Raw genomic sequence first — 25668 nt, 5'->3', positions numbered from 1 at the left:
TCTTGTATGCCCGGATTCTCAAAATTATAAACAAGACAAACAACACTAAATGTAGTTAACTATGGTTAGTTGTATTTTGTTATCACAATTCACAACTTTATACTTTATATTAAACTAATTAAATTCAAACTGATAAAAATAATATTTGTGTATACTTTTATTTTGTTAAAATTATGGTTTATGTAATATATATATATATATATATATATATATATATATATATATATATATATATATGTGTGTGTGTGTGTGTGTGTGTGTGTGTGTGTACATATATTCAATATTAGTCTTGTTTTAATTATCTTAATAAAATAATGAACCATTTGAATGAAAAATACTCATAGCCATACATAGGGTTAAAAGTACTTGTATTTAAACTAAACAAAATCATGTTAGCCAAATGTATATTTCATTTTTGGTATTTGACACCGTGGCTCTTTGATCCGATAATTCAGACACGAGATAAAGAAATGAGTCAAATAAATCATCAAATTTTATCTAAAAATTAAATTAGGATCATAAACTTTTTAAAGTTACAATTAAATCAGTCAAAATCTCATTTTAGTGCAATAAAGTTCAAAAACCAATTAGTGACATACTATTACAGGTCACAAGGTTCTAGTCAACATTCCAACAACAAAACGACCGACGACCGTAAAACGGTCTCTACAGTTGCGCGGTCGATTTTGAATTAACGGAGAAGGCAACCCTCTCCGGTGAGAAGGTAGTTGCCTTCTCCATAATTTAAAACTGACCCGCGATCGTTCTATGACTGTCGGTCGATTTGTTGTCGAAAATGTCATTGGAATGTTGAAGGGAACCTAGTGACCTGTGATAGCAAGTCACTAATTGATTTTTGTATTTATTGTACTAAAATGTGATGTTAACAGATTTAATTGCAACTTGAAAAAGTTTAAGAATCTAATTAACTTTTTAAGTAAAGTTTGGAGGCATATTTGACCATTTTCACTATATAATAATTTATAAAACTAACGCTTTAATAATTAGTAATTAAAATTCAAACCCCAAATAATACGGCAAATTATGCTGTGCATCCGTATGCACCATGCATGGTGCATACGGATGCAAAAACGACGTCGTTTTAATAAAACGCGCGTTTCTCTTAAAAAAAAAAAATCAGGTTCGATTCCCAGCAACAACATATGAACTAAAATTTCATAATCGATGAACTATATTTCCATAATCGATGAACTATAATTCCATAATCGATGAACTATAATTCCATAATCTAATCTATGAACTAAAAATTCCAGAATGAATGAACTAAAATTCCATAATCTATAAACTAAAATTTCAGAATCGATGAACTACAATTCCATAATCGATGAACTATAATTCCATAATCAATGAACTATAATTCCATAATCTATGAACTAAAATTCCAGAATGAATGAACAATATAATGTTGTTGCTGGGAATCGAACCTGAAAATTTTTTAAAGGGGAGACGCGCGTTTTTTAATAAAACGACGTCGTTTTGGCATCCGTATGCACCATGCATGGTGCATACGAATGCACAGCATAACGATTGAAATAATACCTAATGTCTAAATTATAGAATCCTCAAATTAATTTTGTCTATTCCATTTCTGCGTCTCTGACTGTCTATCGCAACTCCGAGCATCCGACGACGCGAATAAGCTACAAGCCGACGTTGCTGCTGTCGCGGCCCGCCCACCCCTGCGACGAAGAAGCTAGTACTAAAGGTTGGTGAATGTTTTTAAGGAATACAATAAAAATGTTGATGGTTTGCGTGCACTATCCTTTTAATTTGATGAAGGTGTTAAAATGTTGTATATTCTTCATCCATCGCTCTCGATCGTGTTGCAGTGCTCCTCATTATAGAGAGGATCTTATTTATACTTCGGTAGATAAATAATTTTAGTAAAAAAGCAAATTTTTTAAAAATAATTTTTTAGTTGGATAATAAAATTTGTCAGTGATGAGGAAAATTCAGAATAATAGAATTTGTGAGTGATGAGGAAAGTTCACAACGAAGATAAACTCTCACTCTCTCTGCTATCACGTATATTCCGATTGTGTAATAATAGCATGTAAAACCCTAGCTATAAACTTCATTTTACTTTCCAGAAACACTGGAAAAGGAGATAAATCGCGGGTGCTTTTCGTGTGATCAGTCTCTTTTGGCAGATTGACAATGGCTGCGACGCTTAGGAATCTGAAGATCAAGACGTCGACTTGCAAACGCATAGTGAAGGAGCTGCACTCCTACGAGAAGGAGGTGGAGAGAGAATCCGCCAAGACCGCTGATATGAAGGCTAAAGGCGCCGATCCATATGACCTCAAACAACAGGTTTGGCATTTCTCCTCATGTCCAGACTCCAAAAGCTGACAATTTGTTCCATTGATTGGTACTATAGACAATTAACTAGTGTAAAGATTATGTTTTTGACCGTATAAAATTTGTTCTTTTGGGATAGTTGCTCTATCAATGGTTGCTAAATGCACTTGGGACTTGTTTTCAAGTGGGAGTCGGGAGTCTATCAAGGTGATAACAAAAATTAAGAAAAGATTTGATCTTTTGGGATAGTTGCTAAATGCACTTGGGACTTTGGGATAGTTCTAAACCCTTATCCCTAACCAGCAAAGGACCTAGGTTGCCAATTGGTGAATGGCTACTCTTGCTGAGAGTCGGACTTGTAACCTTGTGGTTACCAAGCCCGACCAACTTGGCTAGTTGGCTGGGGTTGCCCCCTTGGGAGCAACTATTTTTAGTATTGTGTTTAGTATACTAAGAACTCGGTAGTGGACATTAAGAGGCTGTTGGTGTGAGCATGTGAAGTACTAAATTTGATAGAACTCTGGTTAAATAGCTTGGATTCTCTATGCCTATTGTTAGTAAGGCACTAAGGCGTGTGTGTTTGCTTGTAGTAGTGTTTAGCATACTAAGAGCTCGGTAGTGGACATTAAGAGGGGGTTGGTGTGAGTTACTAAATTTGATAGATCTCTGGTTGAATAGCCTGAATTCTTTATGCTTATTGTTAGTAAGATGGGTAATGTTAAATATCCCCGATGGGGAGTTGTGTGGCTTCCTGGACAGCCACACCTAGAGTGCTTTGAGGAATATATAGAGATTAGTGATTACTGAAAATGGATTATCTAGATATCCATCAAATGAGTCTGCTTTTTAAATCAAGACACATTTTCAATTGCTTCATTTTCTTTGGGATGTATTTTGAAGTTTGATATCAAATACTAGGACTAAAACTCTAAAACTTTACTTCAAGATTTATACGTCTGTAGTTGATCACTAGCTGTATTTCGAAAGTATGTTTTGAACTTTGAAGAATCATCGAGTGATATCTTGTGCAATGCTAATGTCTTTTATTGGCTTAGTGAAGTTATTCTGGAAGTTTAGGCTGTAGAATTTTGATGTTGCTTCCCACTTGATGATATATTGGTTGTGTGATTGGGTGATGCGGCCATGATCCACCAATAGCCTCTTAAAATTGAAGCTTTTAAAGTGTGATTAATGTACAGGCTCTTTCTATGGTCTGCATATTATCAATATCATTATTCTCCTTGTGTTTTATTTTGTTAAACAATTTTTTATATGTATTATGCAGGAAAACGTGCTGGCTGAATCCAGAATGATGATACCCGATTGCCACAAGCGTTTAGAAGCTGCACTGACTGACCTTAAAGGAACCCTGGTACTATATCATTTACTGGAAGCGGTCATTCTTTAGATTTAACCATTTTCCTGTTTAACAGCTCGACTAAGGCATAGGCTAGGTATCTTGTGAAATTTTATTTTAGTTGTTTCACAACCCAACATCTAGAGATGTGTAGAAAAGTAATCCCAAAGTACCGACTCTATTCTTAAGCTCATTAACTTGCACTACTTGCAAAATTGCATCACATTTCTGTTCTAGAGTATATTTGGCAACTGAGGAGGTCACATGATATCCATTCTTTTGCTTGGTTTATAATGGAAATCTAATATTCAGCATTGAGCTTCTCTTGAAATTGAGGGCTCTCCCTTTCTTGTTTCATTATTTTCTTCTACTTCCCCAGTTGCAGCATTGAGCTTCTCTTGAAATTGAAGTAATATATTCTATAGAATGAAAGAACGATATGCATAGCTGTGCCACTCTTTAAGTGGTTTTGTGATTTGTTTTGCCTGTCGAGGTGGCTACATAATGCTTAATTAAACTCGCGTTTCAATGACTTAAAGAAGCACTTAGAATATTACTGACCATATGGGCATTACTCTCATGAAATCTCTTTGTTGATGTTTGAAACACAAGCCAACTACAAAAAGTTTTCTGCTTTTGCTTCCCTCTATTTAGCTAGAGTAAATCTTAATGACTGCTAACATGGAATCTATCCTCAGGTTGAGATCGAAGAGGAGTTGAACCAAAAAGAAGGCCCCGAGGTTGAAGAAGCTCAAAAAGTCATAACCGAGGTTGAACAGGTGCTTCAAAGTACAGAAGCATAGCGTACGAAAGTCTCGCCGCCTTGCTTTCTGGATGTCATGTTTTAAGCTTTCTACAGCTCATGATAATGTGTGATTTTGTAACTGAATGTTCATCATCCATCATGACAATTTTCATTGTGCAAGACAATATGTAATGGCCATGGAGTGTTCATCAACTGTGATGGCTTATTGTGTAAAACAACATCATTTACTCTGACTGCTCATCATGTCAAAGTTTAATCTAAATTTCTAAAATGCAACAAAAATATGCCAATCCAACTACATTTCCAAATACATTTAGTGATAAATTACAAATAAATTTGTATTTGAATGTTATTACTTTTATGAAATCTAAGAACATAAAAAATGATGGTGTGAATTGGATCAAAGTATGTGTTTACACTTTATAATAATATAGTTGATGTTATTTATATATGTTGCAAGAATTGTGCCTAGGTGGTGCCCGGCTGCGTTGAAGAACGCTGAAATCGGCCTCCTCCGCATGCAGTTGAGCATCTAGACGGCCGAATCTTTTTATTTTATTTTATTTTATTTTTTTATTTATTTTTTTAAAGCAAATAACCATGTAAAAAATAAAATAAAAATTGTAAACAATTAAAAATAATAAAAAATCAGTCAGTCTAGTATTTTTTTCAACACTGTAATTGACAAGATCAGTGTCATGATGATAAATTGCAAGTGGTGTTAATGAGTATTATCAAACAACAGTATTGTTCAATAATATGGTAGACGTATGACAACCTAGTTCATATAGTTTGACAACCTAGTCCATATATACATATAGTATTTAGCGTAGATTGTGACAGATGCATGATAATCTAGTCCATATAGTATGGAGATGCAAAAAAAAAAAAAACTAATTCATATATAATATGGTAGACGCACGACATCATATTTCATATAATGTGGTAGGTAACAACTTAGTCCATATAGTGTGGTAGCACAGAATGATTTGCCAAACGGGACCTATAACCTATTACACGTGTAGCATTCAGGAAACATTAAAAAAACCTCAAATATTTGTTTCCTCATACTTCAACAGTTGAACGTCACCTAACAACCTATAACTACCATATCAAATTCAAGCTAGGGTTTCTACTGTGTGTCTGCAACGCACCAATTCCCAGGGGCTTTGATTCTCAGCTTTTACGTTTTTGAGGCTTTTGTGCTTTAGGATAACTATGCCTCCGAGAGCGAGGAAGACGGCAGCCGGACCGGGCGCGAAAAGAGGGGGTCGGCCCATTCGCGGGGCGTCCAGGGTCCAGCCCCTGCCTGCCGAGGAGCCGTTGAAGACTGTGAAGGTCGAAGAAGAGGAGAAACCCTCGCCGGGGTCTAAAATGGAGCCGAAGGTTGAGGAAAAGCCACTAGCTGTTAAGGAGAAATCCGTGACGCCGCCGAAAATTGAACCAGAGATGGAGAAACGTGAGGTTGAGAAGAAACATGAGAACCGGTCTGGTCCTGGTAAGAGTAAGTGATTTGCTTGTAAAGATGTGTGTTTTTTTTAATAGATATAATGTATTTCTATAACCGGAATTTGTGAATTCTGACTATAGATCTGTTTACTTAAGCTTAGTGTAACCTTAAGTCTGATTACATGTCCTGAAATTTTAGCCGTTCTGCAGAATTATAAGGAATTGGGGCTGTGTTGTATGTTAATCTGCATAATCAGACCAAACTTCTGGTTGCTATAACTAGGTTAAATATCCTAATGATTAGTGGTGTACTGGTGTCCACTTTCTCTTTGGGGTTTTTTCCCCAATATGGAGTGAAATTTATTGGCTGCCCATTATGGAGTAGCAATTTTCAGCTGAAACTTACTCCCAATATCAACTTTATTAAATAGCAAATTCCCCATGAGAGTTGGGTGACATACTGACATCCGCGGATTTTGAACAACAAGGTCTCAGGTATGGCAAAGGAGTGCCATATAGTGATATAGGTTTATGTTCAATCAGAACTGAGTGACCTCTGTCCTCCTTGCCTTGTGGTTCAAGCTGGGAGTGTGGAGCGAGTGCCATTAAATATCTATCAAGATGGGTTATGCAACTCTGAGTTGTTCTTTAGAAATTCATGGAGAATACATTTCATATACAAATTTGTGTTTTATGAATTACTGCTGCAGAAAAATGAACTAATTATTGCTGCAGAACAGGTATATAAGTAGGTTTGTTCAAAATTTCTGTTGGAGAAACATGTGTATTTTGGTTCACTTAAACTTGCATGTGTAGGGTTTTGGCTTTGGCGTTTGGTAATTTCAGAGGTTAGTAGAAGCTGAAGGTTGGAGTTAGGGAGGGGGTTATATTCTTCTTCAAGGAGGAAAGAAGAAGATAGGCTGAAGACCTGAAGTCATTGGTGCACTAGTATGTGTTGCCAAATTCTGAAGGGAAAACCTTCTATTTAAGTGTTTTTGTATGCTTTAATTTTATTTGTAAACCAGGGTACTCTTTTCAGGAGCTTCTGTTGATGATTTAAGAGTTTTAGCCATGTGCATTTAAATTGGAATTTCTGAGTATTATAAAAATTTCAAGTTGGTGGTCACTACAAATTTTATATTTTCAAATTGTTGATTGGCCTTCTGGATGTTTCTCTCTCATTGTGGCAGAAGATGAAGTTAAAGAGTCAGTTGATGAATATGAAAAGGATGAAAGGTTAGATTTGGAGGACAACGAACCTGAGTATGAAACTGAAGAGTATACTGCTGTAGATTATGATGAAAGGGGAACTGATCAGGAGGATATAGAGGAAGAGTGTGTTGAAGTTGTGGAAGAACTTGAGGAGGGTGATTTTGGTGAAGAGGAAGATGGTGATATGGGTGAGGAGGAAGTTGAAGATGTCCATGACTCCCATGAGGATGTTGAGGTTGAAGAAGATAATGACCACCATGCTGAGATGGTTGATGCAGCTGAGGAGGAAGAACATCATGAAATTGTGAAGGAAAGGATGAAGCGCAAGGAGTTTGAAATTTTTGTAGGTGGCTTAGACAAGGATGCTACTGAGGATGATCTTAAAAAGGTCTTTAGTCAAGTTGGTGAAGTTACTGAAGTGAGGCTTATGATGAATCCTCAGACCAAGAAGAACAAAGGATTTGCATTTTTGCGTTTTGCAACAGTTGAACAAGCCAGGCGAGCTTGTAAAGAAATGAAACTTCCAGTGGTATTTTATTGATTTTGTAGTTGTAATGGTTACTAGTTTTTAGTTTGTAAAAGAATATTTTCCTGAAAAACTAAATTTTCAGGTTAATGGGAAACAATGTGGTGTCACACCAAGTCAAGACAGTGATACCCTGTTTTTGGGTAACATATGCAAGACATGGACAGAGAAAGCTGTAAGTGGATTAGGCTGATTAATGTTAGCATCCTTCATCAAGTTATTAGATTCTATAAGTTGCGTAATAGCTGTCCTCTTGACATTGCCTTAACTCCAGTTAAAGGACAAGTTGAAGCACTATGGTGTTGAGAATATTAATGATTTGACATTAGTTGAGGACACAAATAATGTCGGGATGAATCGAGGCTTTGCATTCTTGGAGTTCTCCTCGCGCTCAGATGCCATGGATGCATTTAAGTGTCTGCAGAAGCGAAATGTTGTTTTTGGAGTTGACAAGCCTGCCAAGGTTTCATTTTCAGATTCATTCATTGATCCAGGTGATAAAATCATGGCACAGGTAAACACTTTGGATCTGGTTCTGAAATTATATAAGGGACAATAGTTTCATACCTGTTAGCTGGGATACCATCAATGTACAGGCTTTTTTGGTAATGGCTTGACAGATCAGGATTGATAACTGGTCCATATTATATTGTTCTTGTTTTACTTGGTTCTAATATGCTACAGCAGTGAAGGTTGAGAGGGAATGATCTAATGTACAGATGATAACATTTAAAGTTCATCACTACCCTTTTGTAAAAAAAGAAAAAGAAAAAAAGACCATTGAGAATTTGAGATTATACTGCCCATAGTGCTCTCGTATAGTCCTTAGCATATATAAACATGGTCAAGTTTTTTGTTATTTCTAGGGTTGTGTAATGTGGTCTTATATGGATGGAATGTACTTAGAGTACTCTGAGAGTCTGAGGTTCCTTGGGGGGGGGGGGGGGGGGGGGGGATAATGCTTTTATTCTTTTGTTTGTTTGTTGTTGTGTGTGTGTTTTGTTTTGTTTTTGGTTTTTGGTTTTCGAGGGAGTTGCTTCTACAACATTTTTCCTTGACTTTTTATAACAATATCTGTTAAGTGGCTAATGATATTATGATTATAGGTCAAAACAGTGTTCGTGGATGGCCTTTCTGCATCTTGGGATGAGAATCATGTCCACAACCTTCTTAAAAAATATGGGAAGATTGAAAAAATTGAGCTTGCTTGTAACATGCCATCTGCCAAGAGAAAGGATTTTGGATTTGTTACTTTTGACTCCCATGATGCTGCAGTCACTTGTGCTAAAATGATTAACAATGAGGAGCTAGGTGAAGGAGATAATAAGGTTTGTCTCCTAACTGGAAAGCTTGTTAGCCTACTAATGCAAAATGGATTTGTTGAAGTACTACTTGTATTTCAGGCGAAGGTTAGGGCTAGATTGTCAAGACCACTTTCAAGGGCCAGGGGAAAGTATGGTGGCCGGGGTGATGTCCGACATAGGCATGGACCAGTAAGAGTTCCCAGGGCCCCATGGGGTCGTCCAGTCCCACCTAGTCTTCCTGTGCGTCGACCAAGAACTGGTATGCGTGTGCAACCTGTGGTTGATCGTAGTTTCAGACGACCCGTTGGATATAGAGATTCTCGACCAGTCATGACCATACCACCTCGGAGCAGACCAGTGGCTCCTCCTTTGGCCCGAAGGTCCTATAACAGGAGACAACCTGGTATGCATGATTTTTTTTTTTCTCTCTTCTTTTGACAGGCTTTGTTTCACCCCTGGCACTGATAACTTGTGCTTTTGCCATACTTGTAGCTCCTGTATATCCAAAAAATAGTTTTAAAAGGGACTATGAGCGGCGTGAAGAGCTTGCTCCTCCTAGAAGCAGAGATTCAACAGCCTATGCTCATAGACTGTCTTCCGATAAGCGTACATTGTATAGAGAGGAATATTCTTCCCGTGGGCCTAGCTATCCTGATTTGCCAATAGAAACATCTCGAACTTCAGCAAGAAGAGCTTATGTTGATGATAACTATGGCCCTGTGATTGAAAGACAACCTCCAGCATACTACCGTGAGGGACGTGGTCATGAATATGAGTCTATATCTGGCTCAAAACGTTCATATTCTGCACTTGTGAGTGATTATCTCACCTAATAGTTATTCTCTGGCATGCATATTAGTCTCCTTCATCACTTTTCTGGCTGATGTTGAATTACTTATTTCTCCTCTTGTGTACTTGTCAGGACGATGTCCCTCCTCGATATGATGATCCAGGAGTGCGACATTCCCGTGCACGTTTGAGTTATGATGTTGCAGGGGGCAATGCTTCTCAATATGGGGATGCCTATGGTGACAGGTTTGTTGTCATTAACTTGAAGAAAGTATTTAGGGTGTGTTTGGTTCAAACATTGGAGTCGGAATGGTAATGAGAATCAAATACTCGGTAATGGTAATGTGTTTAAGTAGAATAAGCCACTTTGTTTGGTAGTAAATAAGAATTAGAATCAAAATAAATAAATAAATAAAAATATATATACACATACATATGTGTATATATATTAAAATTCCATATTTAATCCATGGACACTGGCTTTTTTTATTTTTTTTTACATTTTTTTCTTATTTTTTATTCCATTTTTCAAAAGTAGAGGAGTAAAAGGGTAGTGAGTTTTGTAATTACTAAAGGATTTGAAACCAATAGTAGGCAAACAAACATGATAATGGGTATCAGAACCCATAGTAGGGTGCAAAAGTCTCCAACCAAACACACCCTCAGTTTCCTTTTCGCCATCTGCATTACTATACTGACTTGTCTTTTGTTTTATAGCAGACTTGGGAGGTCTAATCTTGGATATAGTGGCAGCAGAAGTAGTATATCTAGTCAGGATTCACGTGGGCTGTATAATAGTCGCCATGGTATGGGCTATAGTGGAGGTGTGTTGAGAACATCGTCGATGTAACACAAGTGCTATATATCTAGAATACATACACTTTGAATTGAACCTGAATCGTCATTTTTTTTTTTTTTTTAAATTCCTCACAGGCTCCTATAGTCGTAGTGACGCTGGTGGGGTGTACTCATCGGGGTATGGTGGTAATTACGTGTCTCGTGGTGGTGATGTATGCTTCTCCTGACATATCCTTTACTCTTGCGTTTAGTATCTTAACACTTTTTAACAAACTTTTGTTACTGCTGAAATTTCAGGTCGGTGGTAGTTCCTATTCGTCACTTTATTCTAGTCGTGGCATGGGTGGTAGTGGCTATATGGGGAGCGGTGGGTCTGGATCTTATTATTGAGGTAAGTTACTAGATGAAGACTTCCCTGCCCCCCTTCCACCAAAAAGTAAACGAACTAGAAGAAGGGCAGTTTTGTCATATTTTTTGCTCGAACGGAATATATGATTGTTTGAAGTTATAGCTCGTGCTTCTTCTTCTCAAGGTCCTGTCGATAAGGACAGGATGATCATGATGGTTATTGAGATGGAAGTATAAGTATAACAAGCAAGTAAAGGGTCTTTGTGGTTTGAGGGAGAAGATGCTTATTATATCCAATCATTTGATGCAAGAGGAATATGGTGAGATCAGTTTAAATCATAGATGTAATGACAGTTTAGTTTCCTAGTGATAGGACAACTGTTTACTAAATGATATTTATTTCAATTATTTTTTTATTGGTATATATACTTGCTAGAGTTTAATGGAATAACCAAGGAGTTTCAAAACATTCATTTACTATAGTAAGGTATAGACATGCATTACTGCAATTCCCATATTCTGTATATATAATATATCAAGAATATTATATTATAATATAATATAGCATCGGAAGGAGTGGTCTAGTAGGTAGAGTATAAGTCTCATACGTAAAAGTCATGAGTTCAATTTTTATCAATACCTTCTTAATCGGGCTGATCTAGTAGGTAGGTAAGATCTTTGTATTTGAAAGTTATGATTTTTATTTTTACCAATACTCCTGGTTGAGTTCGTTGCACATAATCTTTGTAATGTGATTTACATCTCATGTGTGGTTTACTTAATGTGTACTCTCAAGTAATGTCTTATGTTTTTCTAGTCACCATGAGAAATTGCGAATCCCATCTCTCTTAAGAATTGCAATTTTATAATACATGAGTAAAAATTAAACATAAAAAAAATTAAATTTAAAAAGAAAAATGGTCAAATAAGTTTTTGAAATTCTGAACTTTATTCAAAAAGTTAATTAGGTCCTTACAATTTTTAAAATTTACAAATAAACATGTTATTTTGGAACATTGAAGCTCAAAATTGATTGTTGACCTATAATTACATGTTACTAGGGTTCTGACGAATCTCTAACCAGTTTTGGAGAACGTATAGTCGTCGGTCGCGTTTGATCTCCTTCTCCAAACATGACGAACGGTCGCCGGTGTTTGGTGTCGAAAATTAGTCGGAGAATTTTTGGAATGTTAGTGACTTGCAATTATAGGTCACCAATTCAATATTCTAAAATAACATGTTTATAGATTTAATAATTATAACTATAAAAATTTAAAGGTCCAATTAACTTTTGAATAAAATTCATGGTCTATTGACTATTTTTTTAAAAAAATTTAAAATGATAAAAAATAATAAAGAAAATTAGTTTTTTTTTTTTTTTTTTTTTTTTTTTTGGGATCATAAAGGAGAGGGAAACCCAAAAATCACATGTGCCTGTCAAAAGTTGCTCCCAATTGATCATGAAGAAATATTTTATTTAAGTGATAAATAATAAACATGATGTTGAAGACTTTTCGAGCATGATTGTAATATACTACGTAAGAGATTAGGGTGCAATTATTATTATTAATATATTAATTAATATATATATTAGTATAAAAGCGATAGGGTAATGTTATTTTAATAGCGTACTAAATTAGAAATCCACAGAGACAGAATCTTTTTGTCTGTGTGGTCTCATAAGTCATAATACATAAACGCCCGCCCCTGGCAAAGCTGCTAGAGTTTAGAGTTTACCACGGAAACGGACTCAATGAAGCCCGGCCCATAAGGAATCTTCTCAGCCCCATGTCGGCGGCGGCGGCGGCGGCGACGGCAGACAAACAGCGCCCACGGCCCACGGTCAAATACATATAAAAACCAAAACTAATAGGGAAGGCGCACGTTAACAGTCTCCGCGTCCCCCGGCTCACATTAGCCTCCCCTCCCTTAGCGGTGGCCTCATCTTTCTAGCTCTCCACATCAGCCGCAATCCACCACCCCAAACCCCTTTAAACCTAACCCTATCGCCCCACCATTCATTATGTCACCGTTCTCCGCCGCCCATAAATCCCCTCCTCCCCCTCTTACCTTACTACGCGCTTTCACTTTTTCTCACACGCGCCTTCCGCCATGGCCGCGTCGCCCACCCAATCGAACCAGGAACAGTGTACGACCCCGCCCGAGATCCCGTTCGCCAGCGTCACCGTCGCGTCCCACGGCGCCGGCGCTTCCTCTCGCCGCCTCCCTCCGCCGTGCTGGTCCCACGACGAGACCGTAGCGCTCATCGACGCTTATAGGGACAAGTGGTATTCCCTCCGCCGCGGGAATCTCCGGGCGAATCACTGGCAGGAAGTCGCGGAGGATATCGCCGTCCGGTGCCCTGTCGATCCTCCCAAGACCTCGATGCAGTGCCGGCACAAGATGGAGAAGCTTCGGAAACGCTACCGCGCTGAGATCCAACGCGCGGCTTCCTACGGCGGTGGCTCCACCCGCCGCTACTGCTCCACCTGGATCCACTTCAAACGCATGGACGCCATGGAAAGGGGCCCCGACGCGGCCTCTCCGCCACAGGATGAGGAAGAATTTGAAGATGAGCCGGAGGATTTCAAGCAAAATAGCGTTAAACACATCGGTGATATATACAGCCAGCACAATCTGAATTCTAATAAACGGAATAACTTTCAAGAGCCTATGAGTAATGGCGGAGCTGGATTTCGGATCCGAATTCCCAGTGCTAGGCCTATCCCCACTCCTCCCATGGCCAAGCCTTACAGCAAAATTGATGAAATGTTGATCCAATTCCCTAACCCTAACCCTAACCCTAATCATGGCTCCAGTAGGTCGTATAGACGAGATGGGGTTATGAAGAAAGAGAAAGCTTCTTCTTTGGGGAAAAGGATCGTTGAAGAGGTGGTTGAGAAGAGAAATGGAGACCCCATAGCAGAGGCAGTGGCAGCAATTAAGATGCTGGGAGAAGGATTAGTGAGGGTAGAGAATATGAAAATGGATGTCGCAAGGGAGTTAGAACAGATGAAGATGGAAATGGAGATGAAGAAGACTGAAATGATTCTTGAATCCCAACAAAAGATCGTCGAAGCTTTTGCCATGTCATTCTCTGAAAAGAACCCTAAGAAGGCCAGGAGAATGCCAACCCCTGAATGTTAGAGGGGCTGTGACTGATCTCCAGTGGTAAATTTCCCTCTTTCAAACTTTGGAATGAATTATTGGCTTGGGATGGATATATGAGTGCTGTTCAACTTTCGAATTCTGGCAAAACCGCAAACAATTTGAACATTTAGGTTCTGAAGTTGCTTCTCATCTTGATGACACTGCATTTCTTAAGCCTTGCCTTTTGCTTTTTCAGTAGTATAGGAACTCAGCACTTTAGTAGTGTATCTTGTTTATGAACTGATATAGGTTTTCTCTAGCAATTGCAGTATTTATCAATCAATTTGTTTAGAACGGAACTTTTTATTTTGCTTGGAGCTTGTCTTCTTCATTGTTTATTCATGTTTCTGCTGCACATTTTGCAATGCTACTCTCTTGTTCCCCAAGGCTCTGAAATCTCAGTTCCTACATATTACACAAAATGTATGAAAAATTAGACATTCCAGAGTCTTGAGACTTTGTGGACAAACTAATCACAAAAAAATGTTTAGGGGCTGCTAGAATTGTTATCCTGTCTGGTCTGGTGGCATTTGTCATGATAGTTTGAATGTTTAAGGGGTGGCAATTGACAATGCATTTATCCCTTTCAATATATCTATATTTTTGGGTGACAAGGAGAACCCACAACCAGTAGGGTAAACTCTGTCTTGTGACCCTAACCAGCAAAAGACTACAAGGACCGCTCATAGCTAATCAACTCAAATCAAGAAGGCTAACAGTCTAACCAACTTGGTTGGAATTGCTCTTTACCCTTTCAATATTGCTTCTTCCATTGGATGACACATTGACACCTTAACTTTTGTAGGAAACTAGAATTGAAGGTGTTAAGTTTATGCTTCAATCTCTCAGGCTAAATTCATTATATTATAGAAGGTGTTCTGGCTTTGAAAGATGATGATGAGGGCAAGGGTTTTCCACATTGCAGCTGTGGCTTTTCACTCCTTATGGGGTCAAGCTTCATGAAAGCTGTTGGTTGTGTATTTTACTGTGCCTGTTTAATCTTTGACAGACAGTTGGACTGTGACTGTAGATGCATTAGTGCTAACACACTACTCACACTACTATGTCATGAGGGAAATGGATTGTATATCTGCATACCATTTCAGCATTTATCATTTAGTGACAGTTCATATTTCCATACAACCAAGTTTTTTTTTTTTCTTTTTTTTTGGGATCAACGAGAGCGGCAACCCAACACAACCAATCAACGGTCTTGGCAAGTTGGTCAGATTGCTGCTTGGTATCTATAAGGTTTTAAGTTCGACTCTATGTGGAACTCTCAGAGTGGTCTATTAGCCTTTTTTGGTTTGAATCTCAAACATGTAAATACAACTTTTAATACAATCCTATAATTGGGAGAAGTGAAATAAAAGATTGGGATCTTAGTTATTGTCAAAAAGCAAAAGCATATATATCATATATATATACTAAAACTAGGTACAAATCCACAAGCCCCCTGTTATGGTCCCATACATGCAGCATACAACAACAATTGCTAGCAGTAAAGCTGTTGCAACACATGCATGTTTTTTTTTTTCCTTAGAATTGCTTCCTTTTTGTTTGTTTATTTTTGCAGGAAAAAAAATAGAGAAATAAGAGGAGCTACACACAGCACAACCCTTCATTCTCTCTAGAAAAACTTGAATCACTACAAGACCTGATGATCTGTCTGTCTCAAGTCTCAAGTGGGCACATGCCACTCCTAGTTGTTCCATGATTAATTGCACATGCTGTGTGTTCCCTCCCCAGAATCAAATACAACTGTCAACTGGCATTACTTGTCTTCACTACCAAAAATAACCAAAATATACCTACCCCCCCCCCCCCCCCCCAACTTATTCTCACTTTTTATCAAGCAAGCTCTTATTACTACGTCAAAAATGTGACAGGATAATGTACACCACTTTCGCCTTGTAATAGGATGCTAAAAGCTCAGTTCGGTCCTGGGTAATAAATTGTGGACAAGGACGCATGATCAAGCCCTGATAGTTGCAGTGTGAGAGTTACACCTAATGTAGTGGGCTTCTTGTGAGTATCGGGCACTGGTCCTCCCACCTAATTGGCCACTGAGTCACTATGATTTACTCCTTCACTATCTGGTCGGGCTGGGGTGTGGGGCAATTCAATGACACCTAATCAAGCCCTAACAGTTACAGTGTGAGAGTTACACCTAATGTAGTGGGCTCCTTGTGAGCATCGGACACTAGTTCTCCCACCAAGTTACACCTAATGTAGTGGACTGAGCATCGGACACTAGTTTTCTCACCTAATTGGTCACTGAGTCACTCTGATTTACCTCTTCACTATCTTGTCGGGCTGGGGCGTGAGGCAATTTCACCTTTATCTTGTGAACAAGGATGTTGGACTTGGCCCTTCAGACTTTTACTCACCCAACTAGTTACTTTCTCATTAGATTACTACAAACTTAATGTTAAACTGATTTAACAGTAAAATTTCCAGTTAGATCATTCATGTCTTTTTCTCTGTCAGTCTTACCCCCTTCCAACCTGTTCTCTTGGCCAAGAACCAGAATCTTGAACTGGATAGCAACTTTTTTTGTGTGGCAATAATGGTAAAAGAAGAGAAGAGAGCACTCCTATGAAGTATAGAAACACCCAGGGTCCTTATAAATTTTAACACAATCAGATTACAAATCCCAAACCAGAGGGACAAAAACACTAACTCTAACCTAATATACTACATTAACCAGAACAATTGAGCTCAAACAGCTAGTTGCTGTTGTTGTTGTTGTTGTTGATGGGAAGATTCATCATCATTGAAACATATGTATTGATGTTGGGTTGGTGATCTACCACATAGGTTAGATTCTGCAAGATCTGACGGTGTAGGATGGAGGAGCAACATCTCTCTCTGGAGGTGCAAACAGTAGGTCTGAAAAGTAGTGGGGGTCACATTCAAGTGAAATCCCAATCCAAATAGGAAATCCACTTCAAGAAAGTTCATCTCTGTTGTGCTGATTCCTCCTACCTTTGCATAGTATGCATTGTTGTAATACCTGCAAATGTTTCCCACACCATACAAAATTCAGAATCCTCTTTCCTCTACATACACTTATATGCAAGAATTTCATCGCAGTTAGCGAAAATCCCAGCTAAGTTGATCAGACTGTTAACTTGGTAACCACAAGATTATAAGTTCTACTCCCACCCCGAACGGCCTGTGTTGACCTTATTGGTTTTTGCCGGTCAGCTATGGACTCTGATTTACCTTCGAGTAGTGGCTGCGGGTTTACCTCGTTTTCAAAACAGAATTATGTGCACTCACATTAATCAAGAATACATACTACATTATGTAGTCAAAATCGTGGTGAGATCGAGCAATTTATGATATTTACTCATTCTTAACGAGCATAGTAAAAAAAAACCGGTTTTTAAAGGGGTTGGACTTGACCGGACAAGCAAGTAAAGGTTAAGGAATCTTCCAATAATATCCCCACACCACAATGCTGTTTCAATGGTGGCCTTTAAAGGTGGAATGCTGATATGGTAAAGGTAGAGAAAAGCCAGTATTCACTGCTGGCCATGACTTGATTTGCAAGCTAATTAGTGCTGTACTTTTTTGTAATTAAAAAAAAACTGGTGATATTTTTAAATCTTAATAAGGTTTTGACAATGCACTGTGCAAAAAACATTAAAACCTGCTAAGAATTCAGATTTCAGAGTGCTTTTCTTCTTTTGTTCCTGTCTTGTTTGGTTACATATCCTAAAATAAACAATATTTAATTCCATCAAATCATGTTTTGGAAAAATTAAGAATGCACAAACACCCAGAGAAAAAAAAAACCCAGTTTTTTGGTTGAATTCTTTTCAAGGGAAAAAAAAAAAAAAAACAAACAAAAAAACAGAGAAATATCCCAAACCCAAGTAGAGACTGAAGAACACAAATCTCTGCAGACTAAAAACTTAATATTACCCATAAGGCGAAATTCTCTAGCCCCCATGGTACATCCCGACCTGACAAAATATTAAATTGATAAACTAGATTTAGCGACTTATTAGGTGAGACAATCAGTGCCATCATAATTATGTATTCTTGCACATAATCTAACACCTAGAACCAACTGAATTACCCGTGTCCACTACTAAAAACTTAATCTGGTTAGTAATTGCGTATTCTTGCCAATAATCTGACACCTATAATCAGCTGAATTCTCCGTGCCCACTACTAAAAACATAACGAACTATTAGATAAGAGGACCAGTGCCACCATAATTATGTTTTCTTGCACATAATCTAACACATAGAACCAACTGAATTACCCGTGCCCCACTACTAAAAACTTAATCTTGTTAGTAAAGGTGGGGATTATTAAGAAGAAAATTGAATTGAGAGGTGGAAATCCAGTATAATAAGTACATACATATCATCCATGAATTTGGCGGCGACCATGACGCTGGTGATGAGGAGGCGGTGGACGTTAAAGGAGTTGATGGGCAGCGCCGGCTGGCGGTGAGTGAAGCGGTCGAGGTAAACGTAGGCGACGACGAAGCAGGAGGGGCTACAATTGGCGTACTTGAAGATCCTCTCCAGGTAGGTCTGGACGGAGATTCCGGGCCGGGTGAGGCCGTGGAAGACGGAGATCTTCTGTGGCTGAAGCTTGGCGGCGAGATCGTTCGAGTCGGCGACTCGCTGGAGGAGAGAGGAGAGGTAAGATATGAGTTTCGGCATTACAGCCTGGGCCTCCAGCTCCGCCATTGTTGCCTCAATGGAAAAGAAAAAAGAAGAATTTATGAATGTTGTTTCATATGCTCTGTTTGATTGATGTTGAAATTTATAAGGAGAGGAGATGGTGGACCATCATTTGGGGGTGCTTAGCTTTTTTGTATATAATAAAACATTTTATATTTATTATGAAAATTGGTATTTTACCTCGCAAGGGGTAACCGACTAGGTGAAGTATAACTGTCCGTATAGGCAGCTCAGTCGGTCATAGAGGTGAAATTTGAGAAGAATGACTAGAGATCGAGTCTCACCAGTGGAAACACTTTTTCTTTCTGTGTAGCTATATATTACACAAGAATAGAGTTATCTAGCACGCACCATAAGGACTAAATTTGTTAAGAAAGTCATAGTCGTGAATCAATTCTACAAGTTTTAAAAGTCCTGGATCAAAGTTGTTAGTAACACCATAGTCGTGGGACCAAAAGTGCAAAAAACTCTTATTATTGTCATTTACTATATGAGTAATTTTTATTGATACTCACAATGGTAGTAGAGTTGGCTATTTAATTTCACATTAATTAAGATCTTTATTTTTTTTTTTCTGTAAAAAAAAAAAAAAAAAGATTTCGATTTATTTTTGATAGTATGTGAAGTCGGGTAGGGCGGGTGGGGAGGTGGGGGTGAGAGTGTTTTCACTCTGCCAATGTAGCAACTGTAATATGGTCGTTATTTTTGGTGGGTAGATTTAGTTGGCAAAATTAGCCTTCATCAATTCGAATAATGACGGTGATGTCCTTTGGTTGATGGAATTGGTGGCTTTTTGACTTGTAAAGTTTTGGGATTTGAGTTGGATTCGGATTCTTTAATTTGAACTCAAGTCTTGCCAGAGGGAAATTTTTTTGATTAATCTTATCTTATAATATATAAAATAATTGTGTTGGCTACAAAGTAAAATTAATATAGAGAAAATTTCAATTTTGGTCACACGACTATAGAGACTTTGTTAATTTTAACACTTAACTTTCAAAAGTGTCAATTTAGTACCTTGAGTGTGTAATTTTTGTCAATTTTGATCACTCTGGCCAAATTGTCGGCCAAATTTGGCCAAAAAATTTAATCTAACATTTAGTCTAAAATTTTGGGACCATTTTGCCCCCAAGATTTTAGACTAACAGGGCGTTTGGTTGGAGGGGGGGAATTATGTGGGAAAGGAATTGTAATTCCATGGGAGTTGAATTACTGGGAATAAAGTGAGAATTTAAATTCCAGTGTTTGATTGACAGGAATAGAATTACTGGGAATTTCAATTCCAATGTTTGGTATACATGGGAATTGAAAGGGAATAAGTAGTATAAAGTCAAAAATATTCATTATTGTTGTTAGGCATTAATTTTAGGTTAAAAAAGGAAGGGGTAATTTTGACTCATCACTATCTTTTTTTCCCAGGAATTAAAATACCAGGGGGGGACATGGGATTTTAATTCCATGAAAATGGGGGAATTGCAATTCCATGGAATTGCAATTCCCTCCAACCAAACTACGGAATTTAATGGCCTTTGGAATTAGGTGGGAATGAAATTTAAAATCCCTCCAACCAAACGCCCTGTAAATGTTGGATTAAATTTTTTCGGTCAAATTTGGCTGGCAATTTGGCCGGAGTAACTAAAATTGACAAAAATTACATATTCAAAGTATTAAATTGACACTTTTGTTAACAACACACATGTTATGTCATCGTATCTTCGAAGTGCTTGTATATTGGTGCACCCTACAACTGTTAACAAACAGAATTACTGACTCTTTTTTAATATGTTTCGAAAATTATATAGAAAAGTATTAGAATATATATATGAAGTGAATAATAAGTCATATAGTTGGTGAGAAGTAAATTTGTAAGCTATGACTTGATATCAACTTTATTTACCTAAGTTAGGCCTCATGCATATTAATAGTAAATACAAGAAGAACCTTTCCAAGACACTATAGAATGGAAGGGAAAAAATTTCAAAGTAGAAGAGAAAAGTTGTATAGTTAGTGATAATTAATGTTATGATGCCAAACTTTAAAAGGGTAAGATGATGGGGGTAGGGGATGGGGGTGGGGGATGGCACATCATTAGCTAGATTTATCATGTGATTACATGTGGTTGATTATGTAGGGTGGGCCCCATTTATTTTTTGGATAAAATTAAAGTCATCCTTCATGTGTTCCTATTCTAGTTAGCTAGCTAGGGAGCTAAACATAATTAGGTGACATAAAATGGATTTGTTTTGCCCCAAAGCATCATTAATATAATCTTAAAATATTATGTTGTTGCCTTTTGTGCAATAATGTATGTATGTGCATGCAGGGATGAAATTTAGATTCAAATCACAAATTAGATATTTTGTCCACCAATCATGTATATATAGTAGTATGTGCTTTATAAGTCTCTAATTACACCTTCTATACTCAATAGAGTACTAGTTCATAATAATTAAATGAATAATATTTGCATGTTTATTTTTAAAATTTTTAATTCATTATTGACATGTTCTCATTAATTTTTTTTTTTAAAGTCCACACGGACAGCTCAGTTGGTCACAGAGATAAAGTTTAAAAAATGACCCAGGATCGAGTCTCACTAACACTCATAGGCAACTTCTACAAGGAGTTGAACTTAAAATCTTGAGATTATGCGATCAATTATTCTATTGGAATTGTTTCTTAATATATGGGCATACGAGTTTAAATAAAATTTATAAATTTCAAAATTGCATTAAACGACCTTTTAATTAAAGGAGTAAAATCTTGAAATGATAAACAAAAAATTTAAATGCACTTACAAAATTAAAAAATGTAATTAAATATTACAGATAAAATGGAATATGAAGTATAAATTAGATAGGGAGGATGGACATAACAACATGCTGGTGCAGGAAACGTATAGGAATGCCTTCATTAATTTTGTCTTCTGTCACCATGTCTAAGTTATTCATTTATTATATATATTATTAATTATTTAATTAATCATGCTTTGTAAGCTAGCTATTCTCTCATGCAATAAGCTAATTAAGTAGCACCAACTTGGAGCTAGCTTAGCTTGTGATTTGACTCATAAATTATTGGATCGGAGTATTATGTTATTAATTGCCAAATCTTTTTTGGGATCTTTTATCTCTCTCACACACACAAATAAATAAATAAATAAATAATATATATATATATATATATATATATATATATATATATATATATATATATATATATATATATATATATATATATATATAATTACTAAAAATATAATGCAATTATCATATCAAATCAGGAGGTGGTTGTTTGTGAGTGGTCGAATTGCATTTTTGTCACATTTTTTTTTTATAAGAGCATCATTATCGGTTGAGAAAAATGTGGGGAGAAAGAGTGATTATGAAAGAGAATGTGGAAGAGGGAGAAAAGAAAAATCAAAACTGAACTTTTTAAATTAAAAAATAAAAATAAAAAAAAGGTGTGTGTCAGGCGCGCAGTTTTGCACGCGCCCGACTGTGGCCATGCTGTGCGCTAAACGCGCATAGCGTTTCCTTGAAAAAAAAAAAAAAAAAAAACCTTTTCTAACATTATTTTGTATGTTGCAGACCAATTCTTTCTCAAATCTTTCACTCCTACATCAACTTTTCTCTTCAACTTGAGAGAATTCAATCAGAAATATCTTGACATATATTCTCATTGGTATGGATGCTCTAACTCAGATTTTCGACTTCGCTGGACTATATATATCCTAAACTTTATGAGCCTACCTCTCGAGCCCATGAGGTTAATTGGGCCAATTTAGTTTTGAAACTCAATACTAAACTGTACACTTCTACGTACAAGGAGTCCGGCCAATCCAAACTCAAACCTTATGGACATTGGTCTAATGGATGAAAAGTTTTACTTAATACTTGCTTCCAATGATAAGGTGTGGTAATTAAAAATTGGTTATTTGTGAGTGGTAATTGTAGAGTAATTAGCATTTACCCCAAAGGCTGAATCCCCAACCCTAAGGGCCCCCACTCCGACCCGAAAGAGCATGTGAGAGAATGTAAATCACGGTGACTCAATGGGTTGGGGTAAGAGTAATTAGCATTTTCTTTAAGGATAATAATGTTCAAAGGATTTGAAGACTTCTCTCTTCTCTCTCTGTCAACAATACTAATTAAATAATTTGCATGCATTTCATGTAGCGTTAAAGAGATTTTTTTTTTCTCTCTTCATATAATCCTTTCTCATTATCATTCCTTTTTCTTCTCTTTGATATGTTGCTTTCATTCATGTAATTTTCAAAACTAATTGTATTATGATGCGTTCTTCCGCAAGGGAAGGAATTGAATTGATCAATGGTTTCTAGAAGGTTATGCTAGCTGATTGTAACTTGTCTAAATAGAAAAGTTTGCGAGTTTCGTTAATAAGGTCAAATATAATGTATTTTAAACGTTCAAAATTTGTAAGATCAGACGTGATCTATTAAGTTAGCTAGTATATATCACTTAGTTGATGTGGAAGGCATTGCTATGTCCAGATACTTATAGTTTACTGTTGTCTGTTTTCTTATGTAAAAAATAAATAAATAAATAATGCAATAATATTGTCTCGAGTTAAAAGTAAAACGAATTAAGGTCACAAAGACATCCTAGTTAGGGTATCCCTCAGCTCCTTTTAATCCAAAAATAAATACGGAGTATAATTTAGTAAAGCAAATGTGTATTCACAAATATTTTATGATCTTTTATGTCACTTCTCCTCTGTCATTGGCTATATTTTAATTATTATTAACCACTTCATAATCGCTGGATTGATGCCCTTCAACAACAAATTAAATTAATAAAACCTATAAATAACAGCGAAGTAATCCACATTATACTTTTCTTACCAAGACATTAGCTTGTCAACGTACGTCTTTTCGAATGTTGTTACACATATACATTACCTTATTAAACGTAGCGTGTCGTGCTGTTAACGATATTAATCAATCAAATCGAACAATATAATAACCACTTAAATTATTTCATTAATCACAATTATCCAAATTAATTACTGTGTATTATATTCTTATTTAATCACACCTTAATAAATAAATATATATATATACACTATATACTTTGGGATCAAATCTACAGTACACAACCACGTTACGTTGCACATGGAATAAGATTTAATTTTCTCCTATTTGCTTCTCCACTATGCATCTACTTTGTTATTCTCTTTTTTTGGGGTATGGATTTGCATTGGTCTTTTTATGCACAAAAGTGTATAGACCAGTATTGAATCTTGAAACTAAATTGATTTGTTATACCTCCTCATAAACCTAGGGGTAAGTTCATGAGTCAAGATATAATTCGATGAAACTGAAAAAGTCTGATATATCAAATATATTAAAAGATAAATTTAATTAATCTAATAGTGTTAGTGTATATATATATATATATATATATATATATATATATATATATATATATATATATATATATATATATATATATATTTCTATTTATATATACCCTCTGTTTTTTGAGTGCTTTTGATCTTGGAGTTCGAACCTATGACCTCCCGTCACAGTTATGTCACTCGACCACAAGGTCTTTGGCTTGTATATATTCTCTCTATATAAATTATTAGATGGATAAATTAAAGAAGGTTAATCTCAAAGGAATTTTTGTATCTCAACATGAAGATATATATATAAAAAAAAATTAAAATATATATATCAATCAACACAAATATATTACTGTTTAGGGTGTGTTTGGTTGACAGGTTTATCTATCAGGAATGAGTATCAAAGTCACTGTTATTGTTTGGTTGACAGGTTTTGAGAACACCCCTATGGGTTTTGATTACCCCCTTAATTGAAAAACACATTCCCTAATACAATAACGTAGCGTTTGGTTGGAAGGAAGGAATTAGGGGAAAGGAATTGTAATTCAGTAGGAAAAGAATAAGATGGGAATAAAGTAGGAATTCAAATTACGTTGTTTGGTGGAGAGAAATAGAATTATTGGAGTTGAGAAGAAAATAAGTGGTTTAAAGACTAAAATACCCTTGTGTAATAATAATAGTAATAACAACCAAGGGTAGTAGTGTCATTTCATATGTTTCCCCCTTCTCAAATTCAACAAAAAGAGAATTGCAATTCCCTCCAACCAAACAACGTAACGTAATTGAGGCATCCATTGAATTGCAATTCAACTACAGCTAAATTACAATGAACCAAACGCCCTATAAGGGTTTCTTTCTATTATTCCTCATACATAATCAAACAATAATATTGATAATCATTCTCATTCCATCCTACTATCAAACATGCAAAATACTTTCACCAAAACCTATTATCGTTACCAAGTATTTGATACCCATTCTGATTCCGATTTTCATGTGCAAACCAAACACATCCTTAGACAATATCAAATACTATGAAGACAATGTTTGGATTGTAGACGTATTATAAATAATTATACTCGGTATTATTGAAAAAGATGGTAATCGATATCTTAAACTTTCCCCTAATATATTGGCCATGCAAATGGAAAAGGGTGGTTGGGAAAAAGTGGAAGGAAGCATAAATGCCAAGCTGTAGGCATGTTTTGCTTGGAGTACAACAAGGGCAAAGCATGTCGTGTAAGGGTGTTTTTTTTTTTTTTTTTTTGGGTCCATCTAATTTTCCAAGCTGTACAATGTGGTGTTGTGTAGTGTACCAAGAATTTTTTTTTTTAAAAAAAAATTGTGTGGTGAGATGATGACATTAGAATAGTTGTAGCCTCTTCTTGCAATTGCATGCCCATGTGTGGTCTCATGTGACTTCTTCCCTTTCCTTCCTACTATATATTTCCTCACCTCCATTATTATTCTCCATCTTTAATTTCATCTACCTATGTATGTGTCATGTATGTATAGTACACCTCTGCCCCAGACGTAATTCAACTGGTTGATCAATCTAAAATAAGTTGATA

At 36.5% G+C, this 25668-nt stretch overlaps 4 protein-coding genes across 11 annotated transcripts; 3 read left to right on the top strand and 1 right to left on the bottom strand.

The window, feature by feature from the left end:
• Positions 1-1595: 1595 nt before the first annotated feature.
• LOC109155583 (tubulin-folding cofactor A) lies at positions 1596-4714 on the top strand. Of its 4 annotated transcripts, none has more exons than XM_019303187.1 (4): positions 1596-1726; positions 2172-2334; positions 3608-3694; positions 4378-4714. In XM_019303187.1, exons 2-4 carry the CDS (start codon positions 2179-2181, stop codon positions 4480-4482), a joined length of 348 nt encoding a protein of 115 aa, XP_019158732.1. In that variant the 5' UTR covers positions 1596-1726; positions 2172-2178; the 3' UTR covers positions 4483-4714. The 4 variants fall into 4 exon arrangements, with proteins under 4 accessions (XP_019158732.1, XP_019158730.1, XP_019158731.1 ...); XM_019303185.1 differs by having other exon boundaries at positions 2159-2334; XM_019303186.1 differs by having other exon boundaries at positions 2112-2334.
• Positions 4715-5488: 774 nt separating this feature from the next.
• On the top strand, positions 5489-11322 carry LOC109155982 (nucleolin-like). Of its 5 annotated transcripts, none has more exons than XM_019303720.1 (11): positions 5489-5943; positions 7085-7635; positions 7718-7807; positions 7907-8146; positions 8739-8960; positions 9036-9339; positions 9429-9748; positions 9859-10004; positions 10392-10549; positions 10659-10735; positions 10821-11322. In XM_019303720.1, the coding sequence occupies exons 1-11, from the start codon at positions 5664-5666 to the stop codon at positions 10911-10913; spliced, it is 2481 nt and encodes an 826-aa protein (XP_019159265.1). In that variant the 5' UTR covers positions 5489-5663; the 3' UTR covers positions 10914-11322. The 5 variants fall into 5 exon arrangements, with proteins under 5 accessions (XP_019159265.1, XP_019159266.1, XP_019159264.1 ...); XM_019303721.1 differs by having other exon boundaries at positions 5489-5949; positions 10392-10531; XM_019303719.1 differs by having other exon boundaries at positions 5490-5949.
• Positions 11323-12545: 1223 nt separating this feature from the next.
• Positions 12546-14407, top strand: LOC109155983 (trihelix transcription factor ASIL2). Its single transcript, XM_019303724.1, has one exon. It carries the CDS (start codon positions 12984-12986, stop codon positions 14016-14018), a length of 1035 nt encoding a protein of 344 aa, XP_019159269.1. The 5' UTR covers positions 12546-12983; the 3' UTR covers positions 14019-14407.
• A 2174-nt stretch (positions 14408-16581) lies between these two features.
• On the bottom strand, positions 16582-18792 carry LOC109155984 (cyclin-U4-1). Its single transcript, XM_019303725.1, has 2 exons — positions 18402-18792; positions 16582-17037 (listed from the first exon to the last, which is right to left on the bottom strand). Exons 1-2 carry the CDS (start codon positions 18734-18736, stop codon positions 16743-16745), a joined length of 630 nt encoding a protein of 209 aa, XP_019159270.1. The 5' UTR covers positions 18737-18792; the 3' UTR covers positions 16582-16742.
• Between the last annotated feature and the right edge of the window lie 6876 nt (positions 18793-25668).

The sequence above is a fragment of the Ipomoea nil genome, unplaced genomic scaffold (assembly GCF_001879475.1).
Source record: "Ipomoea nil cultivar Tokyo-kokei standard unplaced genomic scaffold, Asagao_1.1 scaffold2704, whole genome shotgun sequence".
NCBI lineage: Eukaryota > Viridiplantae > Streptophyta > Magnoliopsida > Solanales > Convolvulaceae > Ipomoea > Ipomoea nil.
This window is presented reverse-complemented; position numbering and strand designations above follow the sequence as displayed.